Below are 25,034 nucleotides of genomic sequence, written 5' to 3' on the forward strand. Positions count from 1 at the left end.
CCCACAACCGCATCTCATGACTTATAAGTTTTGCACCGACCACATCCTCTCTCGTGCTCTCCACTCGCTTCCAAATTGGATTTTCAGGGGGTTGACGAACGAGCATTTTTACTGGCTGGGGTGTAATAATAGCATTTTTTCGCAAGAAATGTTAAATTCAAGAGGTCATAAAGTTAGTTTGTTGAAAGATAAAAAGCTGTGTATTTTAAATTTTAATTTACCGTTATTTATTAATTTCTTGAACAGCAAACGAGAATCATTTTCCAAGAATAAATAAATAAATTCATACCAAGATGAACAGAAGTGAACAGTTTTTAGCCTGTTTGGTTAGTATAATGTTTATAAATAAATTAAAAACTTTTAAATAACAATATTTATTGCTTTGTAAAGAAATTAAGTTGACGTAACATTTGTTTAAGAAGTTGCGTTAAAATGTTCATATTTTCAACTGTTCATTTTGCAATAATAGTAAATAATGTTTCGAATTTACAAAATAAATGCATACAGAGATTCTTGTTGCTAGTTGTGTTTTTATTTTCTTTTTCTTCTCTCGTGGCAGCGAAAGAAGGAGAACGAGAAGTGTGTGCGCTTGTATTTTATTCACACCTAAGTACAAACGACGATTTACCCCCTCCTCGGCGCTGCGATCAAAAGGCTGCGCCACTTTGCTGGTAATCGCTTTTAAAACTAGCATTTCTCACTATTGGTCGCAAAAAACGGTCCCTTCTTCCACACTCGATTTTACTTCCTGTTATCCCCTCTTTTAACGGCGCGCCGCCGGCGTGATTGGCCGAAAGGAGGAGTCTGGGCAAATATGGCCGCTGTCTGACGGCCCCGGCGGCTGCGGAGGGGTGGGGGAGGGGGCTCCTCGGTGCTGGCTGCTCGCCGGGCGCGCCAGTCAGTCAGCCGCAGTCGGTGCGTCTGTTTGTTCCTCCGTTAGTCCGACAGCAGTAGAGGAGTGGCAGCACGAGTGCGTCCGGATGGTCTACGACTAGAGCCATGACCGTGGACAACTCGCTGCGGCGCAACCCGATCACCTCGAGCAGCAGCAGCAACAGTAGCGTCAGCAGCAGAGCCGACAAGCCGGACACCGTGGCGTCCGTGAGTAAGGACAAGGCCAGGAACGGCCAGCAGGACGCGTGCAGCTCGGACGACGAGGCCGAGCAGGTGTCGCCGTCCGCCGCCGACCTGCACCACCAGACCAGCACGAGCAGCAGCAAGTCGAGCAAGTTCATGATCACCGACATCCTGTCCGGCCGGCGTCCTGACCCGGACGCCGTCCACCACCACCACCACCACCCGCTGTTCGCCCACCCGATGGACCTGCAGCCGCAGAACCTGTCCGTCCGCTTCCGCGGCGGTGGCGGCGCCAACGCCGGTTCTGCCGCCGATCAGGCCCTGCTGCACCACCGCCTCATGGCCGCCGGGGGCCCTGGGGGCTTGCTGCTGCCCCCGCCGCCCCTGCACCTCTTCTCACCGCTGCACCCGGCCGCCCTGTCCGTTCACCGGCCCGCCGGCCTCAGCCCTGGCGGCAGCAACAGTCCCGCCCCCTCGGACCACAGCTCTGGCGAAGACACCGGACACGACACGGACAGCGGTCTCCCTGGCGAGAACTCGTCCGTCTGCTCCAACGGTGAGTCCCCTTTTTACTTCCAAATTTCATATTGTCGCATTCGTAAATTAAAAGTTTCTGGAACGAAAGACGGTTGAAAATTCTTGAATCTCCACAATCCTCCAAAGGAAAACTTTCAAACCTTCTTATAGAACTCCATCTCCTATCTCCTTGTTGTGCAAATTAATTCCTCTCGCCGAATTTGGTGCCCTAGATCAAGGTCAAAGGTTTCTACTACTGTTAATTTTGGATTATAATTTAAATTCAGGATTTTGGAATTTTGAAAATGTGCTCTACAGTTGTTCCATGATATTTTGTTAACTTTAGTGAAAACTTCAGAGTGGTGTTCTTTTTCCTTGGAGAAATTCCGTTCCAAAAATCTGTAAAATCACGAATTTTTCGACTTTCGTGTTTTGCAAATTTTGTCAACTCCGAATCTCGAGTTCTAACCATCAGAATTGCAAAAACTACACACATCATTATAGACTCGTCTCAATCTTCCCTGACCAGCTGAAGGGTTTAGGGGGTGCTTACCCTCCACCCCTTTTAACCCCCGGTCAAATTTTAATAATAGTAAAAATGTACTACACTAACTATATATGCCCCCTCCTTTGGGGTGGAGGGTGAACGCCTACTAAACCCTTCAGCTGATCAGGGTGGATTGAAACGATTCTAACGGTGTGCAGTTTTTGCAATTTCGATGGTTAGAACCAGAAATTTGGAGTCGGCAAAATATTTGAAATAAGACGAAAAGTCGAAATAATCGTGTTTTTTGAAGATAAATGAAGTGCAAAACAAAAATGAACACCCCTGCAAAATTTTAACACATTGCTGGGTTAAAAAAAATTGAATTCTAATAATTCTACTAGTCAAATATTGACCATCCAACTGTGACCACTTTCAAGAGGTAATCCTTTCCTGCGATTTGACCAAAAATTCAGCGATGGGTAAATTTTCCTCAATGCACACCGTTTATTGAAACATAAAAAAGGCCTCATTGGTTGCGTTCTTGTCTTATCAAAAGTACCTGGAAGTGTTTCGACATACGCGTTCGTTTAGCTATCTAAATTGGAGGAATTTGAAAAAACTTGGCACTCATTTCCGAGAAGGCTTGTTAAATTGCCGTCAATGCGGGTGACAATTAACACACACAAACGGCGTAGAATTTTATAAAACACGAAAAATTGTGAGTCACCCAGCACGCGGTGTTGGAAGTAAGTTTTCCGCGTTTAACTGCAAAAATGATTTCTAGGGAAGCACACAGAATTAATACTTGTTTCCGCCTGCAATCAGCATAGGGAAATTTGTGCAAACTATATCGGAATGTAGGAATTCCTCGCGAGTTGCACGCACGACATTCCCGACCAGCCTGCGTGCTAAACGCTGCACTCGGCAAACAATGCGGAGACTTTAATGCACTTTGCACAAGTTCTTTGGATGAGAAATAATGCAAGGTGTAAAAGCAGTAGCACTCACGCACTTTTGATAAATTGTTTTAAAATTACACTGATAATGGGCCATTATGAATATAAATGATGCCGCATTAAAACACAAACATCGTTTAAGAGGCGTGTGTGTGTGAGTGTGGACGAGTGAGTAATAATCCTTTGAAATGTATGCAAGCGATAGATTTCGGGCGATGATAGAGAGAGGAGGATGATGCGGTGTGTGTTATTATCGCATCTCGGAAGGCAGAGGGAACCCTTGGCCGCTTTTATTATTGTTGTTTATTCTCACAAATTGTCAAGTACATTCATGTTAAAGCAAGTAAAGCTTTTAATTTCGGCCGTTATTTATGCGGCACGTGACCCTTTATTTCCCACACGCTTAAGCACTTTATAATTTGGCGTGGAGCGAGGGTGTGCGCGCCGCTGAGAGGGGTGATTGGCCCCCGCGATCACACCGCGCAAAATAAATGCTGACTGGCACAACTCGCGCGGCATAATGGGCACTAATTGCGTTTGGATCTGCTCCCGCCAGCACTAATTTATTGCTCCGCAACATTTGTTTCTCAGGCTCGCGAAGAAATTGATTTTGAAATGGGGATCATTGAGAGCTGCTGGGAACTTCAGGATAGCTAATATAGGTTGAAAAATTTTTAAAAGGAAAAACAATTCTCTTTGGTTCTGGGTTTGTCAAATCACCCACATTTTTATTAGAATTGTCAGTTTGAAGCAATTTGTTGCATTTATTTTGTTTTTTTCCTGCAGTAGAGAAACTGGAGAAACTACAACTAAATTTTGTTTTTTAATAATTACCACTTTATTTTATAAAAAATGACAGCAAGTTGAAATTGAAATCTGGCCAGAAAAAAAAACAAAATAGCACAGAGAAAGAAAGAAATAAACTCGGAGGTAATATGAAATTTAAAATTTATGAATGCGAGGAACTAATTTTAGGATGGTTAGCTATTAGTGAACTTTTGTAAGGAAAACATTAAAAAGCATGATGCTTTCGTACTGTGCACAGCGGCTGTTTCGGCACCGCACCGCAGACCTCGGTTCAGCGCAGTACTTTACCTCCAAAACAAAACCATAATGCAGAGAATTGTGAATCAGCGATCGTCGGAAACGTCCTGCTAATTTACTCGCATTGCTGAACAGAATCAAAAGGAGGGACCAGTGATTTTGCACAGTAATATGATGAGTAGGCCGGACATTGTTCAACAATATTGCTGATCCAGAATTCTCTTTGGTTTTGAATTTTGTTCATTGGAGACTGCTGATCCTATAAGCCTTTAGAGTTTGAAACAGCTAACTGTTAAAATACGATAACATGCTATTTAATTTTTTTCCTTTCAAAATTTCATTGCAGTGTAAAATCCCGAATAGTTTCCATGCAGAGTTTATTTAGCCATTCGTTTATTTAAAATTTCATAAATTCAAACAGCTTGTCGAATGCAAACTTATATTGATATATAGCTCTCACATCCAGTCAAAACTTGACTGTCTCTAACAATTTAAGTTGAAAATTTTGTCTTTAATTTATTTTATTCGCCAAAAAAACAGCTATTTTTTAATGCAAAAAACCGTCATTGCAAGATTGCATTTGAATGAGTGTGCAAACCTTGCTTTGATGAGAGTTTGTTTTTATTCACAAATTTAATTGGATATAGCTAGCAACTTTTCCGCTTCAACAATTTTATTTTATTTTTCGTTTAATACGTTATGTGCAATTTTATGAAAAACTTTATGGAATCTGCTCATTGTTAGCGAGACGAATTAAATAATGTTAAATTTCATCAGAATGTATTGAATCTGCCATGCTTATTTTTATTGACTTTATATATATGTTTTCATTTTTTTGTTTATACTTTTATGTGTACTGAAAAACATAACAATTTTAATAAAATAATCAATTTTATTCATGTTAAATTACTAAGTTGAAGAAGATTTCATTGCTGTTTTTTCCGTCCGGGTTTCCTCTCGTCCAATTCACACACGTGGAAGGGGCAGTGGGGTAAATGCAAAAAATCGGCACGTCTCTTCTCCTTATTTGGCCGATAATGCGCGTCCATGGCATGGCCGAGCAGAGGCAAAGAGGAGCCGCTCAATTAGAGGCCCTTGTTGCTCTCTCTCACTCTCGAGTCGCATTATTATTTATCCGCTTGTGATGATCCCTGCTCGAGCCGGCGTTATTCTCCCTCTTGACAGAAGTGAAACTTCATCGTTTTAAATAGCCGACCGGCCGGGAGCGCACAATGTATAATAAAGTCCTCTTAACTACTGGGCACAGACTGCCGCGCGAGAGTGAGTGCGTCAAAAGTAGAGACTCGCGCTTTAAAAGACGCTAAGTGCGGCCCATAGTAAAGCTAACAGCCACCAATTTAATTTACTTTTCACGCGCCGCGTACAATAATTATCATTGTATAATCGGGTGTAAAACTGCTGAGCAGCAGCAGCAGGCGTGCCCGATGGTTTCCAATTGATAAAAAAGTTCAACGCGGCGACATTTGATTGGCATACTGCTTTTTGTAGCAAAACGGATTATGACACTTCATCGATATTAAATTCCAGCCTGTTGAGGTTGACGAGTGAAAAAAGAAAACCGAAACACGCTCCCCCTCGATCTCAGTGCTGGAGACTCTCTATAAATAAAATTAACAGCTTGAACCGCAGTTTTGCTTCCTGGACAACCTTATTTTAAAATTAAATCAGAACATGCAAAAGAAACACATATTGCATATATCGTTATAAAGTTTTTACTATTTTCAAGGGGGTGAAATATAGCAATTTGGGGAGAGGGTGAGCGCACCCCTTAACACCCTTCAGCTGGTCAGGGGAGTTTAAGACGAGTCTAACAGTGGGTGTATAGTTCTGATGGTTAGAAACCGATATTTGGAGTTGACACAATTTGCAAAACACGACAGAGTTGAAAAATTCGGTATTTTAGCCGTCTATAGGCAGAGAGCTAAATAAAATTAGTGGCTCGAAAATTCGATCTATTCAAGTTTAATAACCTCGGCGGTTTTTGACGCGTTCCTTATAATTTTCCCAACAGCGAAGTACCCTCTCGGAAGTGGGTGTTTTAGTCTCCTTTGAAAGGCAAAGTCAATATTCACACAGACACAAAATTGATATGTGCTGCGTCTTCTTCTTGGGCACACAATATAATAAAGAAGGGCACATAAAAGATTGAGATAAGGCCTATTATTTGGCGGTCAACAAAGTGAAATTAAATCAATAAGGCGGCGGCGTGAAAAGAAAATCGGCTACCGAGCGACACAGCACTATATCATCCTTATTATATGTTATGAATAAATGTTCACACGGTTCAAGCCGAATTTATGCTGATTCACGCGCCGCATAATTACGCGCCGCGAGCAGAAGAGAGGAGGTTAAAATTGTATTAGACCGCCGCGCGTCCATCGTCATCTCCTCTGATTCGACACAATAATGCCGATTGCGACTGGTCGATTGGCGTGAATACGGCTTTGTCATCGCCTCGAGATTTATTGGCCAGATACTGCATGCGTTCGCGGCTGGCAAGTGGCCGCTAATTTGCATGCAGCACGCGAACAGCCTCTTCAACCTCGCGCACACAAATGCGGCCAGCTGCGCTTTTTTCAGCAAAATATTTTTAGATTTTATACATGGAGATGAATTAATTAATTTCTTTACTGCCGTCCTTCAGGGTATGAAATTCGATGAAATTTTGCCACAACACTTCTGTTTTGAAAAATTTGCAAAAAAAATCATGAACTATTCTGATGAACTAAGAAAATCACACTTTATTTGATTTGTCTCGCTGAGCGGATATACTAAATTCGAAACTTATTGAAATGCGACTAGCTTTTCAAAAAATTTCGACAGCTTGAAATTTGTTAAAATTTTTGACTGGTTAATTATGGAGACGAATAGAATCTATAGCCAACGAAAAGTAAAGGAACTATTCTTCTGGAAAATTTTCAGCATCTCTTATCAAACACTATCAGATAGCAACGAAAAACCACTACACTAAGATATGTTCAAATATCAAAATCCTTTGTGAAGAGATTCAAGCATTTTATTTTTAGAATTAGCTCGGGTTGATTTCTCTATATTGAAAAACAGTTCACTTGAAATGAACTGAAGCGAAAGAACTATATCAGTTGCGGTGAAGCACAAATGCCGGTCTTAAACGCGATTAAGCTCAGAACAGAACTGCATAAATTATCCGCGGCAGATTGAAACGAGAAATGAAGAAATTGACTTGCCGTGAAACCGCAAGGACAAACAATCGGCCTCGAGGTGAATTAAAAATTATTGCGCGCATAAATTATAGCTGACAAATTGAGGTTGCTCCAGAAGGTATAAATGATATATTAATTTGTTTGTTTGATCAACGTGAAAGGGTCGCGAGCAGCAAAAGCAATTGTTCAATGAAAGCAGCAATTTTATTTATGTGCGTGTAAAAGGTGGAAAAAGATATTTACTGCTTTTTGCTTCAAAAGACAGATCAGATATTATTTAACAAGATTTCAGGCACGCATATCACATCATGGTATTTCCTGAGCGCCCTGATGGCTTCAAAAGGGTCAAATTGCACAAAATCTGAAAGCTCGACTAGGGCGATCCAACGGTGTGCAAATCTTGCTGATGGTAATTAATAAAATCGATCGCTCGAGGGCTACATTGATATGCCAGGGTTCGATTTCTGACCTGTTCTGGTGGTCCTCTTTCACCTCAGCCTGTTCCGAGGGTAATTTTGATTTTCTACATTCACTTGAACTTTTATTCAAAATATGACCCTCTTTATCTCAAAAACTGAAAGTTTTACCATCCTGAACATTTCTAGGCATGTTGCACATACATTTCATCTTGTTCTTAGAAATTAAAAATTAAAGAGGCTTTTTCAGATGTTCAAAATTTAGTAATAAACTATAAAATTACTCAAAAATGAAAATTCCGAAAACACTTTTGCAAATATCAAGTTGTTGGCCGTATAAATAGGCATCTTTTGGCACAAATTTTGACGTTCTAGCTTTATTGAAACTCGAGATATTCTCAATTTTGTAAGCTCCGAGAGGCTAATTTTCATAGATTCCACCATGATTTTTAGGAAAAACATTTTCCCGTCAAACTCAGTTATTTCGACAGCTAAAAACTTACCATAAAACCAAAATTGTAATCAATAAAGCGTTGAAATATAGCAGCCCATATCAAATTATATGACCTTTTTAAAAAATATTTACCGAAAAAATTAGCAAACTGCATCAATTCGATAAAAATCTTAACTCTTTGATTAAAATAGGAACCAATAACGAAAGATATTTTAGGAAAATGCTGGTAAGAATAAATTTCAGTTACACAAACGAAAACCGCAGGAAGGTGGCAGGGAAATCCGCCGCCGCTGCCGCCAAATGACTGCAACTCGGCAGCAAATTGAAAGCGCGGCGGCCTTGGCGCCGAGAGCAATTGTACATAAATGAATAGAGTGAGTCAAGACGCGCATTAAACACTGCTTTTTCATCGCGCGCCATCATGTTTTTGTGCCGGTCACTTATCCTCGGTTCGCAACAAACGAATCCAATTTTCGAGTGGGTACTGCTAAGGCGAACAAAAAATATATTTATATCCCCTTTTGTGCATCCAAAGTGATGTTATCAAAACTACGAAACGCTGAGAGTGAAAACTGTTTTGATAAATGCAAAGTAGACTCTGTCACACGGTTTATTGTCAAAGCTGAAAAGGTGTCAACATCTGCTGCCTCACAGATTTAATCGGCCCCGCAGCACAGCCAGATTTCGACGATTGTGCTCTCGCTAATCCGATTAGTCAATGAGAGAGCCGAGCACAGCGTCGATTCTATATAATTGTCCCGCTTTATATCATTGTTTACTCTGCGGCTCCCACATTTTCCTATAATTATACCCAACCGCTTTCAATACCTGTGGACAAATATTTCCGTGCTGCTTTTCTCATAGAAAAGCTTCCAATTTCCACTTTTGAATCGTTTTGCCTTATAGGGGAGGCAAATAAAGGAAACGACTCCCTTTATTCAGAGTGACTTTTCGCCAAACAATATTTGTCACTCACTTTTGGGTTGACGTCAAGAGAAGAATGCACGCTGTTTGCTCAATGAAATCTCAATTTTGTTACCAGAATGCGAGGGACAAATGATTTAGGCCGGCTTAACCATGAATTTCTTTATATATAAATCAAAGTGTATATAATATTTTTTAAGCGCCAATCATCAATTTAATAAAAACTTTATTAGAAGCTTTTGCCATAGACTTTGATGTACAAAATTGTCTAATTTCATCAGCCCTATGAATTTACACTTTTGCTATCTAACTCTCAATACAAGGCCAAACTAGTGCCCCTTAATTCTTCGATAAAAATAATATTTTTAAATAGATCAAAGATATCCAAAAGCAGGAAATATCATACTATTTGAGGAAACTATCAATTCAAGCGTTACAAATAAATGCAGACCCTGACAGAAGTTGATTTCTAAATTTATGCTTTAATCAAGGCGGAAATTTGCGGTCTGCGGACAGGTTTACGACTCGTTTCGAACGCCATCTTACAAATTTATTTTATCTAAGCTGCTGGTGCTGGGCCAAGAGGAAAAAATTGTAAGTCAATTAAAGGCCGCAAAGCATTGAAAAGAATGCTCGGCTGCAATTAAACATAAAAATTGTACGGCACAGAGATTGCTGAACAATTCATTGTAAAAGTGTAACTTTGGCATCGCGAACAATGCAGCTTTACAGCTTTCATCAGACACGACTGCCGTTTTTTTCCAGCACACATCCGCAAAAACTGCTATAGGACATTTTTATGGCCAATCTCTTATTTTAGCACGTAATATAAAAGCAGAGTTTTATTGCCAGAACGACGCAACGACACGCGGTTAATTCAGCCGAATGTATATAATTGAAATGTTAATTTTTGAAAAATTCTCGCCAGACCTTCAGTTTCACGCAAAAGACGTGTTTTGCATCTTTAATGCGCCGCCTTTTATTGTGTTACACGCGCGCGGCTTTATTATTATTTTCTCTTTTTCCTTTCGTCGAGCGTGTTTGTGAAAATTCGCCGCCGGATAATTATCGGCGAATGCTGCGGAAAATTTGCATGAGCGGTACAAGTGAAATGTTTTATCGCTTCTCAACAGAAAATAATTTTTCTCAACAACTGCTGCTTGCTTTTCATGAATAAATTTTTATGCAAAGGCCAAAAGTTAGAAATATATATTTTTTAACATTTCAAAATGACTTAATTTACTCTTCCTTGTTTAATTTTAAAAATTAAAAATATAAAATTTAAATATGTATATTCCAAACTGTTTTCTTCTTTCATCAATCTCTTCGCCGCCTTTGGTATTGCGACCAATAGGAGGGAATACGGTGACATTTAGCCCAGAATTGTGTTTCTCGAGGCGATAAACTTATGAAACGACACCACGAGTTTTGACCAAGTTAATTTAACTCAAAAAAATATTCCCCCGGGGGACAGGGGGTAAGGTCTCAGCCCCCAACTGCAACCTCATAAAAGTCTAAATTAGTTATTTTCAAATAAGTTTGGGTTAATTCTTCTCGAAATCTAGTCAAAAAAAATTGTCCAGGGTGCAAAAAAACTTTTTTTTTAATTTGACCAGGTCACCAGGGGCAAATATATTATTTTCCATTCAAAGTTATTATTCTTTGAATTAATCCCCCTCTTAAAAATGTCGTATAGCACTCGTTCTGAATTGCTTGTCAATACATACATATATTTTAGAATAAAAATAGAAAGCAAAAAAGGCAAGAATGCTTGTAAACTTTGAGCCCCTGTAAAATAGTCAATTTTTAGGCATTTTTGCCAGATACTTTAGGATGCGACATGAGGATTACTAGGCAACCTCTCCAGCAAATTTTGTCCAATTCTGAGAGGACTAATGCCAACGTGGTGTCGATACAATAATATGTTTTATTATCTCATATATCTCTAAATAATTCTGTGATTAAACGATAAGTTATTTTCATTTGATCAAAGGCTTGCTTGTTAATAAGATTAAAATTATTTTGAAACGTCAAAACGCAGCTGGGCTGAGCTGTTTAGTTGAGCAATAATCAATCCGTAAAAAGGCTTTCCTCCCTCGATCAGCCGACCGACAATACTGGGAGTTGCTGCACTGACTTTTTATTCCAAATCCGCTGTGGATGTTCGATCGCGCACAGAGCTGTATGAATGGACCGATAATGGCAATTTGTGTGCAACGCAGGGGCGTCATGCAGCATTAGATGCACTGATGATTACGCAGGCCCGCGTTTTATTATTGTTGTCAAGTACATTTCGTGTGCAAGCCGCCGCCGACACACAAAATAAATCAATCGCAGAATTTTAAAAACGGCGCCGCTGCTTTGTATGCATGGATAACACGGCCCATTAGGCATCGCCCTTTTTACTAATCGACAAACAAAAAAGCTTAGTCACATACAGCAGCAACGAACGTTTATTGACTGCGCTGAGCGTACATATAGACCAAAATATTTTCCTGCTAGCTTTTAATATCGAAAATGCATTCGCCGCCGCGCGCGCACATTTTCATGCTTTATTATTTATTGATACATTTCGACTGTCTGGGGCTTAGTATACTTATTTTCCTCGATTCCACGGAACTGCAATTTGGGAGGAATTTATAGACCAGTCATGAAATTTTAATTCTGGTTAATTTTTATTCAATTCATGGAGACTGTTGTAAATACTAAGACATTAAGCAAAAAATCAAGCAAATTTACAATTGTACTTTGAGCCGACATTTATTTGTAATTTAAAAAAAACATAAGGGGCTGTGGAGAAGATCTTTATAATTCAGCGGCTATGATTGCTATACATTAGAGCAAAAATCTTGGCAAATTCAAAGAGCTGATGAAATTTGAAATATTTAAAATTTTAAAATATCCTAGAAATTTTCCCGGAAAAGCCTTTTTAATAAAATTACTCGAATTACCCAATTAAATAAATTGAAAAAGCCATAGAAATAAGCTAGATTTTATGAAAACCATCATACAAAATCAAATATCTATTACCATCACATTACAAGCCGTCACATTTCCGCACGTGATTTTCCCAGGCGCTCTTTTGTGTAGGAAATTTTGGAACGATCGCAAACTTTTGCAAAAATCACACATACGTTTATTCATCTCAATGAGCAGATTAAAAAAAATGTATCGTTTATTGAAATCCGACCATTTTCAAGAATTCTGGTAGTTCTTTAAAATTACAGAGGCGTGTGCATCTGGCGAACCATAACCATAAACAACGGGAACTCTTCCTTTGGCAAATTGTCAGTTTTAGCTATAGAGATAAATTTGTCCTAATAGAATGAAGGCTTTTTCGAGAGAAGCAAATCGATATTAGAAAAATAATATTTTCTGCTCTCGCAGCATCGGCGATCGCAGCCAAAGCGATGATTAACGAGCGGTGCCCGTGTTTGGCACTCCCAATTTGTCGTTGCTCTCGCATTTATAAGTATATTTTGCCTAATGCCGAGGTGGGCAGGCCGGGGGCTATTAAAAATTCACTTTGTCCCCGCGTGTGTGGCTGTTTTATATTACAGAAACAGGTTACGCACTCTAATTGCTGGCGCGGCAGCTTCTTTGTCAGCAGATTGGGATCTGCTCTTTTCTTGTTTTCCATTTAATAACGCGAGGACACTATTAGCCGCTTCAGTAGCGAGCCGCACCGAATAAAATAACACGGCCACGGCTGGATGGAACACACCCACATTGTGACACGACTTGGCTCTCAGGAATTGGGCACAAAGCTATGGGGCGCACAAAAGCTTGTCCCGGCAGCTAGGAGCTCATTAGCGCCGCAAAACAGATTCCACGAGAGGATATTAGGGTGCTCTACTCTGCACCACCGCAATTCCGGTTGTAGTTTAATTCTTTTGGAAATGTCTCGAGTCGGCGAAATAAATTGGCATATACTGGGGTCAAGCAAACTTGACGAGTTTACACCAGAAATCAGTCTTTACTAGTGGATTGCTGAAAGACAAATAAATTGATATTGAAAATTGAAATAAAAATATTTCCACAGAATATATATTTTTCGGAGTTTATGGGACAATTTTGGAAAACTTTGACACCTCAGTGTTCTATATTATGTTCATTTTAGTTTCTAATTAAAAAATTTGAAATTAGTTCCGGATATTGGAATTTTGAAAATTTTCTCCCTTTGAAATGATGTGTGAAAATTTTGGAGTGGTTTTCATTTTTGTTTCCGAGACATTCCTCTTTAAAACTCGAAAAAACACGGTTTTTCGGACTTTTTCGTGTAGTTTTTCAGTTTAAACCGTCAGAATTGCCAAAATTACCCACTGTTAGACTCGTTTCAACCTCCCCTGACTATAGCTGAAGAGTTTTGGGAATGTTAACCACTCACCCTAAAATTGCAATAATATTAATGCTCATTAAAAAATTAAAAAACCTTTTAATCCGCTGGAATTAACGTATGACAAGTAAAACTTAAAATACACAATCCTAGTGAAATTGAAAAGGTCCAAGACAATGACATCATTAAAATCGCCACCTCCGCGTGGCATCGTATGTGTATGTGTGTTTCGCCGCCGATTCAAGCCCCAGCATGACAGAGAAATTGATATTTGCCCAGGTGCTCAAGCAGCTAAATAACAGCTTTCGAATGGGTGCTGTCGTGCACACACAACAATTGTTTATCTTTCGCGCCTCCATTTATTAATAATAATTCAATTATCGGTGACTAGAATGTGTCATTACGCGCTCGACTTTGATGTCGACGCGCACCAATTGTCCTCGTATGTTTATTTGCCAAATTGTGTTTGCTCTCTCGCGCCGATAAATGCCTTTCAATTCCTTCAACATTAGAGACAAAAAAACAATTCTGGTGCGGTTATTCTTGCGTGCGTCATCGCGTGGTTTTGTGATTGATTGGAGAGCAAACAAAATTAAATTCGTCTCTGCGCGGACACAAGACTTATTGAAATAATTTCTTTGTTTCACAACTTGTGAATATTTTTTTCGGGCTGGAATTGTACAATTTTGAAAGAAAAAATATGACATGCAATTTTAAGTTTTAAAGTGTATCGTTACAACTAACAGAATGCTAATTAAAATTTCAGACTGTGCCAAATTTCTCGAACGGGTTCTTAGTGGTTTTTCTCTTGGTTTGAATTCCTCTTGACAAGACAGAAGTATATATGAGCTAAGTTTCCCTCCTGGCATAAATAAATTGGGATTTTTACAATAGAGAGACAGCACTCACCGCCTGATAAGCATGCAAACTTTGCGGAGCCGATTTTCTTAGAAATTCAAACGATATCAATTTGGGAAAATTTTTGCTCTTTCCCAATCTTTCAGAAATATTTAAGGTAAAATTGATCAAATTGTGCTGTACCTAACCACTTTAATCGACAAGCTCTAATAATTATTGTCATTTGCTGGATGGAAAAATTAAAACAAAAGAAAGTTTCACTCAGCTGAAACAATGAAGAGCAGGGGCATTGAAACGATAATTTACAGTATATAAAAATTTTTGCTCTCGACTCTCGGCGTTGAGAGTGCATTTTGTAACCGCCAAACGCAATGAAAATGCGATTTGGAGAGAGCACTTGAAATAACACACAAACATAATGACCCTTAACTCTGACTGATGGCAAAGGGGGTTTCACGATCCGACGACGAGAGCACACACATAATAAAATAAAATTCAGCAGCCACTCTGTATGCTCTCTCCCACTTCCCGCGACGACGTTCAGCTGCCGCTGCCGCGCACACGTATATATAAAATTGACATAACAACCGTCGCACCCCCTCGGCTCACAAAAGCAACCCCTGCCTATTGTATCATCATTTGTCTGTATCAAATCGAGCCGATTATTATTAGCACGTGCGCGTCAAAATTCGAGAAATTTGCTGCGGTCAACTTGGCGCATTGTTTGCGGTCTATGCACTCTCGAAATTCGAGCCCTGGGAAAGGGCGCAGAAAATTGTCTGCGTGTCCATCGAGGGGACACTACTTGACCGAGGAGAATTTATTCCATAGAGACTTCAACTGTCGCGATCGATGGAAATTTCAATTGCAGAAAAGCGTTTTGACTGGTTGCTTTCTTCTGTGCGAAATTTGGCGGGCGACGCGATTAAAAATTTGACATACCGTGTCTTGAGCCTTCTTCTCGGCTTACTGTAAATGTGGTAATAGTATTGTGTTGCCCTATTAAATTTATTATATCGCTGAGTGAGCTGGTGTGCTCAGTCAAGGGAAACTCCAGCTCGCATCTCGCCTCGTCTTGTTTTTCTCATGCGCGGCGGCCGCAGATTGAATTACGATTTTCTCAAAGGGCGATCGAGAGAGAAGGAAAGGCTGCCAACATACCGCACCGAGAGAGCAGCGATATGAAAACCCAATTCTCATATCACTTTCAAACAACTTATAACACACCACTTTATGGCATCGCGCGCCAAGATAATTTATATTTTGCGATCAGCCAGCAAACTCAGCCGTTAATCAGCTCCCCTCTGGAGTAATTATTAATTACACCAGATTGATTTCCTCACGCAACTCGTCGTTCGCAACCCGATCCAAGATTATTTATAATTAAACTGTTTTTCCTCTGAATTGTCGCAGGCCACCCGACCGAGGAGGGCTCCGGAGGTCACCACGGTGGCGGGCTGACCAAGAAACAACGCAAAGCCCGCACCGCCTTCACCGACCACCAGCTGCAGACGCTGGAGAAGAGTTTCGAGCGGCAAAAATACCTCAGTGTACAAGATAGAATGGAGCTGGCGGCAAAACTGAGCCTCTCGGACACCCAAGTCAAAACTTGGTACCAAAACAGACGGTGAGTTCAAATATGGAATTTTGGAACCAAACATTATTGTTTTGCTAAAAAGGATGACAAGACTGCAATGGACAGTTTGAAATAGCAAATTTTCTGACAGTGCCGATGTACTCCTGAGGGTCAAATTAGGTTAGAAAGCCAAATCATTTTTGGTTGACAATTCGACAGGACGGGCCGAAAATCGGTGGAAACGTAAAAAAACCGTTACTTAGGCGGGTTTCAATCTGAAAAGTTCGACAAGAACCAATCAGAGAAGTAAGTAGTTGTTCTATCTGATTGGCCAGATAAGACGGCAGCGCCACAGTGACAGCTAAAGAAAGTAAGTGAAAGGCAGATCAACCAGCCTGGTCGCTTTTGTTGGCTGTCACTTTGGCGCTGCTGTCTCGATCTAATTGACAGACCAGCACCCAGTATTAGTAAAACAGTTTATCATAGAGAATAATACTGCGTTTTTCCAATTGGTAACCGCGGTGACTCAGACCAAAAACCACCAAACCAACGGGTTTTAAACCAATTCACTACCACAAATCATGCTATCACAAATCATGGCTGATGTAGCATATTATATTAATCTTTTCTTATTTTGACGATGGCAAAAAACATTAATTATTAGACATTTCTGCTTTTTGCAAATCTGAGCGTCTCGAGCGGTGTGTACACGGCTGCTTCAATGTCGGAATTCGATTTTGCGACGCGCGGGATGCATTGCAGCGAGGGTGACAGAGGGAGAGGGTGCGCTGCAGGGGCTGCACACACACGTAGCGAAGACGAAGCGCCATGCAAATCGAGCTGGCAGCGCAAGATGCCCTAGCTAGCTATTATTCCGACGCGGCTACACACAAGAGTATTATGCAAATCACGCTTGACGCCTCAAATAGGTTTAGCTTCTCAGCCAATGAGCTCGATTACCACGTGACCACGCCCAGTTCCCCGCAGCAGAGCGAAAGAGGTGAGAGAAGAGCGAGAGAGATGCAGCGCAGCTCGCGAAGTGCCACTCGTAGTTGGAAAATGGGACGAAGGGTTAATCTTTTCATCTGTTAGGATATGCTTGTTGCGGAACACACTTTGTCAAATGTTTCACTGAGATGGCAAAAATTCTTCCTATCATTTGAACCCTTTCTCAAAATTTATTTTTGAGGGATTGAGAGGAAACTAAAATCAATAGCGTAAATAAATCTGAATTTAACTAGACTGTGTGTTTTGAAAACACAGCACTGCTTATGGTGGAAATAATTTCATTTTATATTAGTCAATTTTGCTATCCCATAACCAACTAGTCCAAAACTTGACAGTTTATAACATTGTTGTCTTGTATCAAACCTTCTAATTTATCAAAATGCACGTCCTCGTACTATATTTTCTCATCCTCTGGATCGTCAGATTAATAAATTGGCTTAGTTGTTAGTGAAATTAAATGGAATATTTGCACGAGGACCCGGTGCAGTGAGTCTCCTTTTCGTGCAAATTAGCATAACAATCGTCTCTCGTGAGTTTCATTCACGTGGTGCCTCTGCCTCTCTCTTGAAAAGCATTTTATTTTTCTTATTTTATCAATCGCAAATGCAATCGAAACGAAATCTCCTTCTCGGCGGCGCAAGGTGCCAATTACGGACACAAATGATGACGTGGCGAATTTCAAACAATTACACATTTTCATTTTATATCTCTCTCGACGCGATTCTCTCTGCTTCTCTCTCTCTCTCTCTCTCTCTCTCTCTCTCTCGCTCTCTTTCTCTCTCTCGCGCCTATCGTGCGCGGTGTAAAAGTCGTCGCTCGCCGCGTTTCTCTTTATACATTTTTTATCAGCGCCTTTGACTGCTGCTTTTATTTCGCTGAATGTTTCCTGTTCCTTTAGCCCTTTAAGTGCCAGATAATTACCGGTTGCGCGCACCACGCATATACGAAAAGCGCCGCACAGGAGTGTGCTTTTGCCTTTTTCTCTACTCTTTTCGCGTCTCTCTTTTCGCGAAAGGAAAAGGTGTGTCCGCGTGTGTCCTCAGGTCGCAATTATCAGCGTTTGCTCTGCTAATTGCAACTGCCTCCCTATTTAGTAAAGATTTCTATCTCAAATGATTGCTACTCGCAGCACGCAGTATTGAGCTGTTGTGTTGTGTTTGCGATTAGGACGCGGCGAGCCGGTCGTGTTGCCGAATGCAGGCGGTAATTATGTATGGAAATAATGCTGGCGGACTGTGCCTTGCCTCGAATCTACTCTAAAAGCGTGAAAACGGACAAGTTTTTTTCGATATATTTTTAAAACTTTTTTTTATTTCAATTTATTCTTTCATTTAGTAACGTATTATATCACTGGAATTTAATATTTAACACTGAGGGTCGAATTTAGATTAAGTAGCCAGATCATTCGGCGAGAACGTAAAAAACCGTTACTTTTGCGTTTTTTGGTCTTGATAACCTGGCAAAAAGCGTTACTAAAGTACCAATCAGAAAAGGGAGTGTTTCTCTGATTGGATGCGCTGGCCTGTGATCGAGACTGCACATTTTTTTATAATTTCCTCTTTGATGGTGGAGCGTTTATTCTCATGGTGAGTCTCCCTTCTTGCAGCATTCGGGTCAATATCGATTGATGCAAATTTCGCTGCTCCACTATGCACAAAGTGGGCGATTACTTATACGCACACACAGTCTATATAGTATATATAAATATATCTTCCTGTGCGTTGCTTTCAACCCTCGACTTGGCCTTCGCCCGTGATCTCATGCCAAAGACTTCTTTTTATTCTGTTTGGCCGTGAGTTATCTCTTTGCAACCATCTCCCCAATTTGATTTCCCGGCTTCCTTCTCCAAATATTTGCCCGTCTGTCTTTTGTGCTCCGATATAATGCGTTCGTTTTATTTCCGAACGCGCGGCCGGCGCAGCAAAACGCCGAATCGACATGCAATATAATCCGGTGCGGCGGCGAGATTTTACGATTGCATCGTGTGCTCAGCGGCCGTTAGATCGAGGAAAGAATGCTAATTTACACCGACAAAGGAAGATGATTCCGCTATACGGCGTCCGCCCGCTCTTTTTATTATGTGCACGACAAGAAAAAATGGCAGCCGCGAGTAAGAGGTGGAATTATACTCGAGATTTATGGTCGCAATTATTTTAAACCAACCATTAGGCAGCAGTTTATTCATCTAAATCTCGCCTCGCATTTGCATATTCCCTGCCCCTGCTCCAATCGGGACACACACGTAAACGAGTTTTTACTTGCCACGCGCGTAATGCCCAATAATGACGGACCATTACCGCACGATAAACGACTCGACTCCAGACTACTTTTCCCTTCAACGGGGCGTTCGAAATTGTGCAAATGCTGCCCCCTCAGGTTAATTGATAAATAATGATTACGTGAATGTCCAATTGTTCACGAATTCGTTTTGTTGTTGAGCGCGGATATAAATTGCACGTCGGCACTTTTCATTTCGCGCGTTGCTCAAACCGCGAATTAAAATGCCGAGTGAAAGTTAAGCGCGGGCAAATTGGCCTTTTGTGTATGGCATGCAACATAATAAATGAGGGCACACACGCGTGATGGAAAAGTGTCATTTGTTCAACTGTCGGCATATGTGATACCTAATTCCCCATAAAAATTTTGTTCTTTACAAAGACGGCAGTATATAAAAATTGGAACCAACAATGAGCAGTTTCAGGTAAATTTAGAGTCACATTTTTGAGTGAAACATGATTTTATTTTTTCAATGTGATTAAGGTTCATGACCAAAATGCGTAGCCCTGTAGTTTCATAGTGACAATCGCGATAGTTAATCTATAGGTGTTAATCTTAATCTGTTTTTGAATACGTTTAAAAACTGGCTCGAAGCCGCTGTACCCTACGTGACTCTTAAATTGATAATGTGAAAAAACATTAATGTAAAATTTTTCTTGTCCAATTAATTTTACAAAGCACTCTAAAAGGGTAGCCAAATGGAACCATTTGAGGTCAAGTACAACCTTCAGGGTTTAACCCTGACATGACCTGGTGTGTCAAAACTCGAAAAGTCACTTGTCCTAAGTCATCGAGTACGATTTCATTTCATCGGTTTCCGACTCTATGGATCTCAAATTTAGTGTCAGAAATGCTAACAGGGATTCCCATCCGCCAAATTTTATATGCTTGGCCATTTGAGGACATTCAAAGTCGAAATATAGGATTTTTTTAAATATTTTATTGTATATTGTATTGAAATAACTTAACAGATACAAGGTTAAAGCTTGTCACTAATTTGATCTCATTCCTTGATATTGCAAAGAAAATTTTCATGATTTAATTATGGGTCTAGAAACAGCCCTAAATTTTCTGTCACGTTTAGGTAATATATTATAGCGTTCTTCAAGATAACATTTTTAAATGTCAACAAAATTTAACTGTCAACCAAAAGACACTTCAACTCGACACTCGTGCATTTCAAGCATTTTTTCATGCGACACTACTGAGCAATTAAGTTTTTATTCGTTTTGTCAGTCGGTTGGTCGACTGGCGCTGATAACAATTATTACACTGCTGAAAGGTCGTGAAAAATGACTGCTCTAAATTTGTATTTGGCTCGTGTGTTGCAGGACCAAGTGGAAAAGACAGACGGCGGTGGGTCTGGAGCTGCTGGCGGAAGCTGGCAATTACGCCGCCTTCCAGAGAATGTACGGCGCGCCTCCGTACTGTGCATGGCCATATCCTCCGCCCCCGCCCCCGGGGCCCAGCCCCATGGCGCTGACCACCGCTGCTTCCAGGTCGGCGAGCGTCACACCACCCTCAAGTGCCAGGTGAGAGACCGAATTTCCCAAATTACCGAAAATTTCTAACCTAAATTTCAAGAAAATTCATATTTATTATTTACTTGCAATTCTGGTTTTATTAAAAATTCAAATGAATCACAATTATTATCCATTGACTTAACGTTTTCTATGCATCCGTAAACTCCAAGACTCTTAAAATAGCGTAGGATATGTTTTCATAAAGAAATAACTATAGCAAATTACGCATATAAAATAATTAAAAATAAAATCCTCTAAACCTTCTATATTGACTAAAATAAAATAAATAATTTCACAAAAAACTTAGCATTTCCCTATTAAGGAAATTGTTTTCACTTTGTTAACGGCTGGGACATTTTTGCAAGCCAAATTTTTTCTTTAATATTTAAACCACCTGTCAATGTGGAGACTTTTTTGTGCGACAGTCTTGTCATATAGTGAGCGGTGTTACTGATGTTTTGTGATTGTTGCAGTGCTTCTTCGAGTGGCGGCTCTCCCGGGGCGCCGTCCGTGGTCGATCTCTACTACCGGCAGGCGGCCGCGGCGGCGGCGGCGGCCGTCACGCTGCAAAAGCCCTTACCATATCGCTTGTACCCCAGCGCCATCGGCAGCACAGGTAATTTATATGTCTAGCTAATAGTCGCGTATTCGGCAGCGGCGATCGCTATCGCGCGCGCTTAATGCTCTGCATCAGTTTTCATTCGGCTAATTAGTATTTAATTGCGCCCGTTTTTTTCTACAAATTATTAACAAGTGGCTGTTAAATCGGATGAGTCGACGCTTTGCCGATTTTTCTTTCTCACGGCCGCCGAAAGTTTCACGCTGTTTATACAAAACGTTGCGTCGCTGACAGCGCGGGTTGAAAGCCGCGATTATTGGACGTAATTACATTGTTATAAAGCAGCACACACGTATAAAAGGAATTTTATCGCGCGCGCAAACACGACATGGAAAAAAGCGGAGGAAAATTTATAAAAGTAAGACTCAAATAAATGACTTTATTTTCGTATTCGTATTTTTTGCTAATCGATTATTAATTATCGGTCGGCGTGAGTGTCAGTGCACGCGTGCGTTTCAAATATAAAAGACAGGCCGTCTCTGTTGAGTACGCGCGCGCGCTTAATGACAACCTTTGCTCGGAAATAAACGTTGTCCCTTTTTCCTGTACGCGCGATTTTATCGGGCCTAATTTTTCGTTCTGTGAATATCAATTCGGTTTCTCTTTCCCAGAAGCCACACACGTTTATGATTGCGTTTATTTTTTATGTGCGCACAACGCGGCTAGAAACGAATATTTATCCACAAATAACGCGCCCAAGGGTAGTATCGCAATCATCTCGGCGTGTGTGTATCATTATCTACATTTGTCACTATGATTATGTTCACCTCAAAGGTGCTTCCAAACATCATATCGGGAAATAGAAGCAAACAAACTTTTGCTGTGTATTCAGACGGCATTTAACGCGTTTATTCCTATTAATTTTCGGCGAAAACTGAATTTTTCTCTGCACGGCCAAATTAATATTTAAAAGGAGTTAAAATCATCCATGAAAAAGTAAATATCAGTTAATAACAATAATTGAAATTTTTTGTTTTACTGATCGTAGAATTGTAATTAAAAGTGAGTTTGTTTTATTTTGTTGTGTGTAGGTATGACTTTTTTCTGAGCCCAGAAACGTTGCCTGAGCACCCTGATGGCTTCCAAAGGGGTTGGATTGCATATAATCTGAAAGCTCTCGAATTGGCCGTTCCAACGGTGTGTATAGATCTTGCAGCCCATCAGGTGTCGGTATAAAGTGAAATGAAATCGATCGCTCGAGGGCTACTCTGACGTCAGGGTTAGATTTCATACCTGTTCTGATGGTTTTGTCCCACCTCAGGGTTTATCCCCAGCATTTTCCGAGGGTTAAAATCTTGATATTCTTGAAATTCGACTGAATTAAAAAATATCCTAATTTTCAACCTTTTAACTTTTGTGTCTCACAAATTCACAGGCATGTTACACACTTGGGGCAATATTTAATTCCATATTTACTTTGAAAAAAATCAAAGAGGCCATTTTTTAGACATTCGAAATTGAATAACAAACTCAAAATTTATTGAAGAGTCAGTAGCAGAGCATACGGTTAAGCGCGCAATTAGTCCTACGTCCTACACATACAAACACGCACGAAAATTTGGCGAACGCGGCTAATTAATTAACGCCTGCGGGCGGTTTTTGTGTTGGCAGGAAATGCAGCAGGGGGACATGCACATCACCCTCAATTAGTGGCACCATTAGCATTAAGCTCATTAGCCGCTTCCACGTCGCTCAGTTCGCTCTCCAGTTACTACAACTCGGCGGCAGCGGCGGCGGCGGTGGCGGCGCGGGAACCGGGCCGGGAGCGGGAGCCGCCTCCGACCGCCTCCAGCGCCCGCAGCAGCAACGGCGGCGACTCGCGGCCCGGATCTCCCGGTGGCGCTTGAACGTTATTTTTATTATTCCTATGAAAATGCATGTCCGACGCCGATTCAGCGATTTTGGGAACACAATCGATTCCACATTCTTGACGCGGCGTGTTCGGCAAGCACGTTTTGGCGGTGCTCGACATTTCTGCGCCTCTGGTGAACGAATCTGAGCCTGTGAAGGAGATCTGGGGTTTTAGCAGCAAAGTCTTCGTCAGTTTTTTTTTTAAATTATTTTCCAGTTTGAGATCCAATTTTTTGATCTTACGGTAAGATTTTCTTTAGTCCTTCCTGTTATTACACACCTTGTTAATAATTCAGCCAATTATAAGGAATCGATTATGTTCCCACTACCCTGAACAAATTTATCGTTTTGTTGGTCGCTGAGAAGAAATGAGACATTTTTTACGGACGACAAAAGGCGAAAATGTATACGTTTTTGTTTTGTTTAGAAAGTCTTTGGCAGTCAAAGTAGACGAGTGGTCGGCGGCCTGGGAAATCGAAATAGTTTTTTTTTAGCAGAATTAAAAAACCATTTGGAAGTTAATGGCGTTTCTCATCATTTCCGGCGCTCCAAATTACGCGAGATTTCCCCGTCCGCCGCTCAATGTTCTCTCGTTTTTGTTTTGCAATTTTGTGATAAATCTCCGCGATTGCTTATATCTTATTGAAAAGGTACACAGGTATACAACAACGTTGGCTGAGGCTGGCTATGAAAAACGTGTGTGAATATTTTGTAAATTAACAAGAACAAACCGCAGTGAGATTTAGTTTTCCTTGTTTGAATTAAGAAAACAGCACTTAATTTATAAAATGCATGATATAAAATACAAATTGTTACACACTACTTCATTGATGGACGTGAAAGTGTCATAATTATGAATGTATGTAATTGTACGTACGCATCTCGATTTTACATTGTAAACATTTATGCTTTATTTTCTTTCTCAACTCTCGATGATTATAGTCCGATACTCAGCGCGTGCGGCTGCTTCAAGAATTAAAACTATAGAGTAAAACAGCGAAAGGAAAATAAATATTTTTATCTACAAACTCTTTGCATGCATTGAAATATTACATAGTAAACATGTACACTCAACGGATCACTCTCGTTATTATACAAAGCCCGATCCGCCGAGTTTCGAGAAATGCAAAATACCTCAAAGATATAGCTGGTTAAATTGTTTAAAGTAATTATTTGAACGGTGCGCGATTCATATTTTTCTATAAAATTATTAACTAAAGCGAGACGAAGGAGATGAAAAGTCGAAAGAGTTTGTAAAGCAACACCTGCCGGGCGGTCTCGATTCCTAATAACTAATTAATTGTCGCTGGGACATCTGCCGGTACCCATCAAACCAAATTCAAATTACATTCTATCCTACGCTAGCAATTTGCCATTACAAAAGTCATTATATGTACGATCCACTCTGGTTATGTATAGTTTGTATTAAGAGCTCTTTCGGTTCGAGAAAAATTCAGTTTGTTTCGCCTCTGTAGCGACAAAAGATGTGTGTATAATGTGAATAAAACTATTGACAACTGCTGAAAATAATAAAAAATGGTATAAACATATATCTCTATAACTGTAGACGAAATCGTGTTTCATTTACATATTTCCACCGGACTCTAATTCTCTGTGAAAAGCAAAAGGAATTTAAAAATCAAGGCATGGTTCCCCGGTAAATTTAAAAAAGGAAGCGTGGAACTGGTCAATATAAGCGTAGGGAAATGGTAAAATTTTAATGATATCTCACGGCAATTTTTAAAAGGAGGCGTGGTTCCCAGAAAAAATACAACAAAGTGTGGAACTTCTCGCAGAAGTTAGGAAAATTTAAAATTTGACCTTACAAAATTTTCGGCTAAAAATCGATTTAAAATTCGACTTGATGGTTTCGCGATGTTCAAACCTTTGAAAGTTATAAAAAAATGGT

At 40.4% G+C, this 25,034-nt stretch overlaps 1 protein-coding gene across 2 annotated transcripts; it reads left to right on the forward strand.

Annotated features, from left to right (window-relative positions):
• Nucleotides 1-876: 876 nt before the first annotated feature.
• Nucleotides 877-24,691, forward strand: LOC135943063 (homeobox protein B-H1-like). 2 transcript variants are annotated; one of them, XR_010575161.1, is made up of 6 exons: nt 877-1,633; nt 15,685-15,898; nt 20,464-20,664; nt 21,129-21,271; nt 22,306-22,411; nt 22,886-23,015. XR_010575161.1 is itself a non-coding variant. In XM_065489458.1 (5 exons), the coding sequence occupies exons 1-5, from the start codon at nt 1,000-1,002 to the stop codon at nt 23,119-23,121; spliced, it is 1,428 nt and encodes a 475-aa protein (XP_065345530.1). In that variant the 5' UTR covers nt 877-999; the 3' UTR covers nt 23,122-24,691. The 2 variants fall into 2 exon arrangements, 1 of the variants encoding a protein (XP_065345530.1); XM_065489458.1 differs by lacking the exon at nt 22,306-22,411 and having other exon boundaries at nt 22,886-24,691.
• Nucleotides 24,692-25,034: the final 343 nt, after the last annotated feature.

Source organism: Cloeon dipterum, chromosome 4 (assembly GCF_949628265.1).
Source record: "Cloeon dipterum chromosome 4, ieCloDipt1.1, whole genome shotgun sequence".
NCBI lineage: Eukaryota > Metazoa > Arthropoda > Insecta > Ephemeroptera > Baetidae > Cloeon > Cloeon dipterum.